General features: G+C 43.3%; 1 protein-coding gene across 2 annotated transcripts; it reads left to right on the top strand.

Annotated features, from left to right (window-relative positions):
• Positions 1 to 225: 225 nt before the first annotated feature.
• Positions 226 to 3,774, top strand: irx5a (iroquois homeobox 5a). 2 transcript variants are annotated; one of them, XM_070982247.1, is made up of 3 exons: positions 226 to 887; positions 1,863 to 2,268; positions 2,984 to 3,774. In XM_070982247.1, the coding sequence occupies exons 1-3, from the start codon at positions 645 to 647 to the stop codon at positions 3,691 to 3,693; spliced, it is 1,359 nt and encodes a 452-aa protein (XP_070838348.1). In that variant the 5' UTR covers positions 226 to 644; the 3' UTR covers positions 3,694 to 3,774. The 2 variants fall into 2 exon arrangements, with proteins under 2 accessions (XP_070838348.1, XP_070830407.1); XM_070974306.1 differs by having other exon boundaries at positions 249 to 902.
• Positions 3,775 to 10,527: the final 6,753 nt, after the last annotated feature.

Genomic DNA, 10,527 nt, shown 5'->3' with positions numbered 1-10,527 from the left:
ACTTGAGACTTACTGCAACGAGCCTTGTTAAAGAGGAAAAAAAATAGAGAAATAGAGAATGAGAAGGATTGTTAGTTAACGCGAGAGAGGGAGGGGGTGAGGGAGAAACGGAGAGAGAGAGAGAGAGAGAGAGAGAGAGAGAGAGAGAGAGAGCGAGAGAGAGAGAGAGAGAGAGAGAGAGAGAGCATGGATTTGGGCAGGGCTGTGGTTACCCAGCATAAGCTTGCCTTTTCCTTCGGTGACTACACCCCGAGAGGAGGAGCGTAGTAGGCGTCGGGATCCTCAATTTTTCAACTTAGCATCTTGGCAGGACATTTTCCCAAGCAAAGCCCCCGTCCGACGGGTAAAAAAAAACTTCTGCGCGGGCATGAGAGCGACGGTGCAACTCAGATAAGGGAGCAACAGAAAAAACAGAAACCAGACAAAACATCCGACGGGCAGTGGCTGGTTGGCAGCGAACAAATTAATCCATCCAACATCTAAGCCTCTCACTTTTACTTTTTGCCTTCACCATTGTCATTTAGCGGGGGGGACAGACAGCGGGTCTGCAGACACACGGCTCTATGCGCTCCGACAGCAGCGCATGAGAAAATAAAGAGGGGAAAGTGCGCGAGTTAAGTGGCTTCTACTCTCCGGGCTCCAGCATGGCGTATCCTCAGGGCTACTTGTACCAGCCCTCCGCTTCTCTAGCCCTGTATTCGTGCCCTGCGTACAGCACCAGCGTCATATCGGGACCCAGAACCGAGGAACTTGGGAGATCCTCTTCGGGATCTGCTTTTGCGCCCTATGCCGGATCTACTGCGTTCACCAGCGCCTCGCCAGGCTACAACTCCCACTTACCGTACAGTGCAGACGCGGCGGCAGCTGCCACATTCACCTCGTACGTGGTGAGTAAACTAAAGGTGATTATTCAGTCTAATAGGAAGTAAAAGCGATGATATTAACTCGTTAAAGAAGCCTTAGGTGTGCGCTCGGCATTCGGAGCCAAGGGATTAAGAGGGAAATGTGCGTCACCGAAGAGTGCATGGATATAATATTACAGGATGTCAGGTCCAGAAAACATGCTGTTGAGTAAACAGAACTAATTTGATTGAGTGGCGTGCTATTATATGGTTCCTCAGTAAATTGTAGTTTTTATGAGAAAGGGTGGGCAATGGCTCGCCGAAGCTTCTACGCTCATAACTGACTGAAACGCGCCGTGTGATGGCAATTTAGGTCACTGCTTGCTCCTCATCGTCCTATCAGCTATGGTAGTTGTAAAACTCAGAATACATATTCCAACTTTTGACAAAAGACAGAGGAAAATTGTGTTTTACTTTTGCTGTATTCTCAGCGAGTGATCTCATGGCAACACAAGTCATTCATGCACACTGGCTGTATAGGCCCAGAGACTACAAAGACTGATCGCCGAAGAATAGGCAAAGAAACTGAACGTAAGGCCCATCGCGCGTAATGTCAATACGTTATCATAACTGAAAATTTGACTATTTTTATGGCGAGAATCAGAGCCACTGCGTGCTCACAGCATTTGTAGAATTAAAATGCACAGAAACAATACATTTCAAATGACCGATCATGCTCCAAGAAATTCCATAAACAATAACTTTAAACTTGAACTACTAGATTAAAGCCAGTGTGTTCGTGTATGTGTGAGTGTATGTGTATGTGTGAGTGCATGTGTGTGTGTGCGCGCGCGCATGTGTCTGAGTCTGCTCGCGCGCAAGTACATGCGTGTGCGCGTATGTGTGTTCATGTTCGTGTGCCGTAAGCCCGTCTATTTTGAGCAGTTTAGAAAATGACTGACTGAACTTTTATATACTTTTAAATTTGGTTTTTATCTATTTCTTTGTTTTCTATCACAGAGTTCTCCCTATGACCACACTACGGGTATGGCCGGCTCACTCGGATACCACCCTTACGCAGCACCCTTGGGCACCTACCCTTATGGTGACCCAGCGTACCGTAAAAACGCAACCCGGGACGCCACCGCCACCCTGAAGGCCTGGCTCAATGAGCACCGTAAAAATCCCTACCCCACCAAGGGAGAGAAGATCATGCTGGCCATCATCACCAAAATGACCCTCACCCAGGTGTCCACCTGGTTCGCCAACGCCAGGAGGAGGCTAAAGAAGGAGAACAAGATGACCTGGACCCCCAGGAACCGGAGCGAGGACGAGGAGGAGGACGAGAATATTGATTTGGAGAAAAACGACGACGACGAGCCAAACAAGCCCACAGACAAGGGAGACTCCACAGACACAGAAGCAGGTCGGTGGTGCAGGAAAAAAGGGGAAAAAAAAAGAAAAAAAAAATCATCAATTTTTCATCGCAGTCGTTTCCACTCAGGGTGCAAAATTGATTGCTGGTTAATGGTGGTATATTATTTATAATGGGACAATTGCTTTAAATAATAATCACCTTGAACTCCCCTCGTTTGACTTCTCAGGGGCTGAAATTGCTGGTGACGCAGAGTGTTTAGCAGTCAATTTATCTTTAACGGCATAATAAGGATACAGCTGGTGTATCGCGCCGGGTATTCGCCTCAAAATATTGCCTTTGTATGATAATTATATCACCGTTTTGAATGCTTGATGAATGCTTATTATCATCACCACTGATGTGACACGATAATATTTAATCCGAAAATATATATGCAAATTAGAATAGCCAACACTCTCAGAGTTTATTTTGCACCACATTGATCGGTTTAGTGCCACACTGTTTAGGCTCTTTCATAACACTGTTCATTCACCTTTTTTCGGCTGGCGCAAATCTTTATGAGGGCAATTTACAGCACACACACACTTAATAACTGTTTTTAGGGGAAACGTGCATAAGCAGCCTAATTATTTTTATGTATCCGATTTCAGTTTGCATCGGTGCCCACTCGCCTCGTGGTCACCTACAGCACGTGTTACTGCTTTAGCGATGTTTAAATGTTTTGCTTCTTTAGCAGTAATTCTGTTCTTAATTTGTGCTTTAGATCATAAACTGCTGAACCCGGGGGACATAGGCTGTGACAGATTTAAAGAGGAGAACCCAGGCAAAGACACGGATCCCCTTCTCAGCGACTCGGAGTTAAAAGACCAGGAGGAGCGGACTACAGAGTTGCTGCCGGATTCCGCGAAACCCACCACTTCGTCTCCCTCGGCGGTGCCCCGAGGGAACCAGAGCATTGCGCAACAAGACAAGCCGTCAGATTTGAGCCTTGCACCGGGTACGGTGACCAGCAACGTGACCTCTGTTATCCACTCGCCCCCTTCAGCCCCTAAACCCAAACTCTGGTCCCTTGCGGAGATCGCCACGTCGTCAGACAGGTGTAAGGGCAGCGGCGAGGCGCCACAGGCTTGTCCCGGTTTGGGTCAGAGCGCAGTGATGGGCACCAGCGCGTCTCCATCACGGTCCTCCCCTCAGTGCCCGCTCCCCAACAGCACGGTCCTATCCAGGCCTCTGTACTACACCTCCCCTTTCTACCCCGGCTACACGAACTATGGTGGCAGTTTTGGACATCTTCACAGTAACCACGGCTCGGTAACCACGGGCTCCACGGCACATTTCAATGGATTAAACCAGACTGTGTTAAATAGAGCAGAGGCTTTGGTCAGGGAGAGCCAGAAAGTCAGAGGCCAAACGCAGGTAGATCTTTGTAAAGACTCCCCTTATGAACTAAAGAAAGGTATGTCAAACATTTAATACCTGAATATTTTCCACTCACGCGGACTTTAATTTATTTTTTGTGGTTGCATTAAAAAAAAGAAAAAGAAAAAGAAAAAAGAACAATGATGAAGCAAATTCTGAGAACAGTTATTTTCTGAGTAAATGCTTATCCTCAAATTTTTAGTTTCTGAATGGTTAATTCTAAAATGTAACAAGAATGGTCTTAATCGCTGCAGCCGCCTGAGTCTATTTGTATTAAAGACTAACATGTATATTTAATGTAGCATTTTTGTATTTAAAATGGACAACACACTATCTTTGAAGTAAATTATGGAAAAAATATATACTTGTGCAGCGGTTATTTGGGGGAGCAGTTGGCATTGCCTGATATGTGTTTAAAGTGCTTCAAGGCCAATTAATTTATACGATAAATTAATTACATTTTGCACCGTGACAGATGTTTCAATGGTAATCACATCTCTAAATATTCTGGAAGTGAGAGCTCTGATAGACTTGAAAGAAAAGGCCTGCATTCAGAAAAAAGAAAAAGGCTGTTGGAATATCGAAACAATAAAAGGGTTTAGTTTCGTTTTGGTTGGTGCAAATACTCAAAGGATTTTTGATTTTTCTTTCTTTTTTTTTTTTCTTTTTGAATGAAAAATGTCGGAAACAACACAGAGGTATATTTTGGTCTATGGCGTATTGCCAGTTTATTTTTTATTTTTTTCGTTAGACACAACCAGGGCCTCCTTTCCCCTCCCTTTCACTTGAGCACGTTTCTAAAAGTGGATATTGATATAATAACAACACCGAGGCGCAGTCATTTAACCCAATTACCTATCGTGTTTTATGCAGAGCAATCAGGTGGTGAACTCCGGTAATGAGCTCGATTTTATGCCAAATTTAGACCTCATTACTATTTTCCAAGGCGTGGCAAAGCTGTTAAAAGGGACGCGACCATGCATTTAGAACATACTGCCCTATTATATATCATTAATGGAGAGTGTCTTTAATGGCGCGTAGATGTGAAACACTGGTGTTTGGAGAAAAAGGAGAACGCTGTCATGCACACAGTGGAGACAGGCAGATATTATTATACCCTGTAGCCGGTAGCAAGGCACTGTCCTCCAACTCTTCCAACTTCTACAGGTAGGTGTCACACTTGCTCCTAATTTCAAGGGGACTTCTTTGTTAATCCGTCACGGAAACCCATCCCTGATCAAATGGCCTAGTTAAAAAGAAGTGGAGCCAATGGGGCACGCACAATAATCACTGTTATTATGAGGATTATAGCAACTTTGACAAGTGGATAAAAAAAAGGCATGAGTTACAGACTCGACCGACAGGCAGAAGATAAAAAAGAAGAGAGTGAGAAATATGCAGGTGTTTGTTTTTATTTAACATTGGAGCAATATATTCAAAACTAGATTAGATGGCTTTACATCTAAAATATAAGAGCAATATTTATTATTATTATTATTATTATTATTATTATTATTATTATTATTATTATTATTATTATTATTTTGTAGCTGTGGGCCTAAATTTCGTTTTGTAAATGTGAAGTTTTTTAAAAATCCGTTGATTCAGTGATTATTACAGTACATTTCACCGAATTATTATTATTATTATTATTATTATTATTATTATTATTATTATTATTATTATTATTAATGTTGTTATTGTTGACCTCCACTGAAGTGGGACAGCATGCTCTTGTTTATGGCTGCCATTAATCTCTATAGTTTACTTTCCCCTTCTCCAATTTGAAATCTCCCCTGAGGTTTATATAATTCCCTTAGCCTTAATGTCCTCTATTCGGGCCCTCTATTTTAATCTGACAGAGTGTGCTGGAGCAGTGATTGCGACACATCAGCCGGCTAAGTAGCATAATTATGTTTTTTCTTTGTTGGTCCCCGGGGGATTGAACTGTTCGATGCAATGTCCCCTAAGAGAGTATTAGAGTTTTATTAGAAATTGCGTTGTTTTCTCCGAATTGATTGAAGAAGTAATGTTTCACGGGGACAATATACACACTGTTTGTGCGGTGTAAATCTTCTGTGTGAGGCTAGGTAAATACTGTGACGTTTATATATGTCAAGTAGGTTTTTTAGGTGTGCGTGCGTGTGTGTGCGTGCGTGTGTGTGGCGGGGTGAGGGGAGGGGTGTGTGGAGTTACAATGTTGCAAGCCAAACACAGAGCCGGTTGATAATGTTTTTCCAATGAACTTCTTGATTTAAATATACACGGGAAATGTTGGGTGGATGATCATCTAAACTGCCAAGACAGATCCCGAACAGGGGACAGGCGTGAAGAAACAGGTCTGACGTCTTTCCCACTATTCAAACACTTTAAAGTATTGGAGCTTGTTTATGTACAGTGCTGTTTTGTGGGAGTTTCTTTTCTTTTCTTTTCTTCCTTTTTTTTTTTTTTCCCAAGGATGTTCAAATGTGCTATCTAGGTTTCTCTCCCCCCAACAGCCAGTGAGAAAAAAAGACCAAAAAGTCGTGGGTGCGCCTGTAGAGTCTGTAATAATCCTTTGCACTGTAATTAATTACTATTATAATTATAATTACAATAATTATTTTTATTCCTGCAAAAAAGGTAGGGGTTTAAAGCAAGTGTTTAAAGCAGATATTATATTTTTATATATCATACAGGGGAACCCGCGACAGCTTTGACTGCACTGTATTTCAGCTCACCATGTTCACTACAAGGCTGCGTATGGGGGGGAAAAAAAAAAAAAAAAAAAAAAAAAAAGAGAGAGAGAGAGAGAGAAAATAGCATCTCACTAATTAAAAATATATATATTTGATCGTTGATTACTTGTTCTATTTCTGGGCGTGATAAAAGACAGTCAATTAACCCCAGATTACTGGGGGAAGCGGAGCGAGAGGGTGTGCAGCCCTTCATCGGAGGCACGGTAGCCTGCAGGGGAGATGCTCTCTGCAACTTTATGCAACTCGGTCCCGGGCTTCCCCTCCACTTGAATGGCGTGTCGGTTCATTGTTGGGATTGCTACAATGTGAGAATACTAAGTAGGGGGTGAAACCGTTCCCACGTGTGAAAATGGGGGAAATAATCCGACAGGAGAAGAAGCAGGAGAGAAAAGAGGAGGATAAGGTCTGTACCCTTCACTCCGACTTTGTTACTGTTGAGCGTTCAGAAGCAGATTCCGGGGCGTTTGCAAATATGCTTCTTATTGCTGTCGTCATATCAATTATTATTATTATTATTATTATTATTTTTCTGAAAAGAAAGGCCCTCGGCTATACATGAAGTCTGAGGGCCACGACTAACGGCTCATGTAAATCTGAATTAACCATTACATAGCCCTGCTTCGACCTGAAAAACTAATTTGTAGCTGTCTCAAATCGAAATTATGCATAATTTGTGCATTTCTCTGAGTAAACCTGCAAACAGAGAAAAAGGTACAACATTTATTGTCATCTCCAGAAAAAGCAGCTTCTTTGCGGGCTTCTCTGCCGGCTGATGTATGCATATTTACTCTAAAAGTAGACACATTTATGTGTGTGCTTCGGTGTGTTGGTGTCATCAGGGAGACTTTCAGTGGTGACTGAAAATAGTGCTAATATAAGACTAATGAGTAACAAGAGTAAACCGTGGTTTCTTGTTTGTTTCCGACACTTTTGGGAACGGTGGGATCTAATGGAGTGAAAGTTAAGTCTGCAGGCACCTGTGGCCCCGCATGATCCCTTTATTATTGTAATTATCTGCGCAGCCTATGTGTGCAGGTTTATCAGAGGTAAAGCCACGATTCCCAACATTTACCGAAGTCTAGGGATATTTTAAGGAGAAAAAAGATGCGCCGTGAATGCTGTTAAAATCAGATCTCTGATCTAACTTTACGCATCTGCAAGAAATCTGCAAGTCAAAACCCACCGGCTGAACTAGAGCTGCAGGCCTGTACGCATCCGAGAGGACAACACATATAAAGACATTTTAAAAGGTGTAATTAAATTGCTGATATTAAATTCGATCTGCCTGATAATCTACCGGAGATCGGTTTACCCATCACTGATTTGACACCATCCAAAACGCACCTACTGCAAACTACAAGCCTGAGATAGCAGCAGTTTGGCAGGAGATTTGCCGCGGGGGCAGACTTGTGAAGAAACTTGGAGCTGTGGACCGAGCAGATTAGACACCTGCCACTGGACGGTTCCGTGAACGCCTCTCAAATGCTACTGTATGTCAGAGCTCAGGGAGAAACCGAAACCTGTTGATAAACACACAATATCACTGAAGGATTACTCAGCGGGACCGACGCTGCTTCGTATAAACAGCTTACTGATAAAAACGTCCGGCTACACGATACAACACGTAACGAGTTGGGGTCAAATTCAACTCAAATGCGTAAATAGACACCCGCTGTACTTAACCTGCGCAGATTATTCACAGGGGGGCATCATCAGAGACCTGAATGTGGTGCCAAACGCGGTATAAAAGAGGGCTGAAATAAAAGCAGGGCGGTTTTTGTTTTGTTTGTTTGTTTGTTTCTTTTTTTTTTTTCTTCTTTTTTTTCAGAGAAGCGGGTCGCTCATGGCTGTGACTGAAATGCGGTCGGCTGTTGAGATATTTGCTTTCCATGGATTTTCACGTTCCCTCTTCAAAAATAGCCTCCAACTTCAAAAAAGAAAAAGAAAAGGAAAGCAGTATAATGCTTGACAGGGAGCAGCTGTGCGTCTGTGACAGGCAGACTTTTATTTCTAGACATATATTATGTGCATTTATTTTCTATAGGGGTGTTAGAACATCCCCATAACACATTGTTTTGCTCTGTTCTGTAGCACTCCTCCATAATGTGCCACAAGAACATAAGCCATAAGTCGTTTCTCATTCATTTTTAAAGGCAAAGACAGTGAAGTGAGAGGATCTTCTTTAGGGAGCTTCAGTCAGGACTTCAGTAACTGCTCATGGCTATTTAATCATCATCATTTCCTAAATGAGAAGGCTAATTAAGGACAATATTTCAGCTTTGTCTTCTGCTGAGGCTGCACATGCAACTTCAGGCTGCTGTGTTTGGGTATAACGACGTGTACAACAATTCAGTTTTTCTTTGAATCAAGCAACTGACTTCTGGTGTGCGTAATCACCTACTTTTGAAATCCTTAAAAAAAGAAAGGAAAAGAAAAAATCATGTCCAGGTACCGTGGGCTTCAAGCGCTTGGCACCTCCAGTGTTAAGTGGAGTTATAAAACAGTCTTGAACACACTGTAAAGAAACCCAGATACGGTGGCAGAGAGTGATTTACCACTATTTTTTTGCACTTCATGGACTGTTTTTCTATTTCTCTGTGGAGTTCCTCTGGGAGAGATTACACGTGTAATTTTCAGCTGTGAGATGGTTTAAGTGTCCCCCACCCCCACCCCAACATAAATAAAACATTTCTATGAAGAAGGGGGGGCATTAAGGAAGAGTGATGAACTATGAAGTCCTAGGAGGCCAGGGGTTGAGTTTGGGAGAACTGAGGGATTCAGTTCCAGTGGCAAATAATGAGAAGCCTATTTAGGAATGGTTGGATTATTAGAATTTGTTCACGACGCAAAATAAAATATAATTGACTTTTTTTTAAAAGGCGATCATTTAAATTCGAAAAGCTTCAGCTCTGCAAACAAGTGGTCTAATTTTAATGTATAAACGGCACAACACACACAAACACACCCACGCACACCCACAGAGCTCTACTCTGCAAGCACCTTGACTCCTTGAAAGGAGCTGCTCATTGACCAATCTGCTCTGACAGCAGTGTGGCGTGAGCTTCTGACCCTGTGACTGCAAAGGGTCTGTGTTCAGTGGCCATGTAAGGGCTCACTGGCGCCCACACTGGGGGTTTCTGCCCTGCCCTGGAGGAGGTGATGTGCACGTACACACATACACACACACACAAGTGCACGTACACATGCACACACATTACAACGCATACATGCACAGGAGGGACTTCTACTCCACGCCAAACCCCCTCAGGTATGCACAGCCACAGAGCAGTAAGTGTGTGCATCCAGTCTGGAGGTGGAGACACCGGCAGGTTCTTCCTCCTGTGACTCTGTACAGGTCCTGTCTGTGTCCTCGCCTGGCTCCTCCCTCACTCTGGCTGCAAGGTGAGCAGGTTCAGCACACCCACTCCAGAAACACTGACTAATGCCTGTGTTTTGTGACACAACCCTGCTACCGCACACAATGCAGCATCATGCTCGGCAGTTTTCATCACACAATGCGTATTAAAGATCATCCGAAATAACACAACAGCCATGTAGCGTATTGATCTCTTCCTACTGGGCGGCACCAGGGCCACGGTCTCTGTAGATTTCTTCAATGGCAACAAAATAGTAGATGCAGTTTGTGAGGACACATTAAAAATGACATCAATATATGTACACTAAGGCTCTCTAACAACAATATTACCGGTTGTGATGAAGATTGATGAACTGTTTTCTTTCAGTGACTTCAGAGGGTCCAGGAGGGAGGAGGGGCACCAAGCTGCCTGACTGTTTATTTACATTTGCCCTTTTTAAATGATCCCTTTCTTCTCAACATCTGCTCCACATTACCACACAGATATCTGTCCTAATGACCGCTATAATGCCTGCGCTCACACACAAGTGCTCACACATACACTGCCTGTAACATTACCATTATCCACCGTTCATTTGGGACACTTTACCCTCTCCAAACCACCTTGCACAACAAATGAACCTTCTCTCACTGCTGGCCCTTTTGTTTGCTCCGAGCTTTCCACTTTTCCTCCCAGTTTGGTGTAGTCTGATGGATGCAAATGGGCACTTACTTAATTGGATCAGTTCCCAAGATGGAGATAAACGGGGCATTGCTTTTTTCTTTTTTCCCTTC

This window comes from Chaetodon trifascialis, chromosome 1 (assembly GCF_039877785.1).
Source record: "Chaetodon trifascialis isolate fChaTrf1 chromosome 1, fChaTrf1.hap1, whole genome shotgun sequence".
In the NCBI taxonomy this organism is placed as follows: Eukaryota; Metazoa; Chordata; class Actinopteri; order Chaetodontiformes; family Chaetodontidae; genus Chaetodon; species Chaetodon trifascialis.
This window is presented reverse-complemented; position numbering and strand designations above follow the sequence as displayed.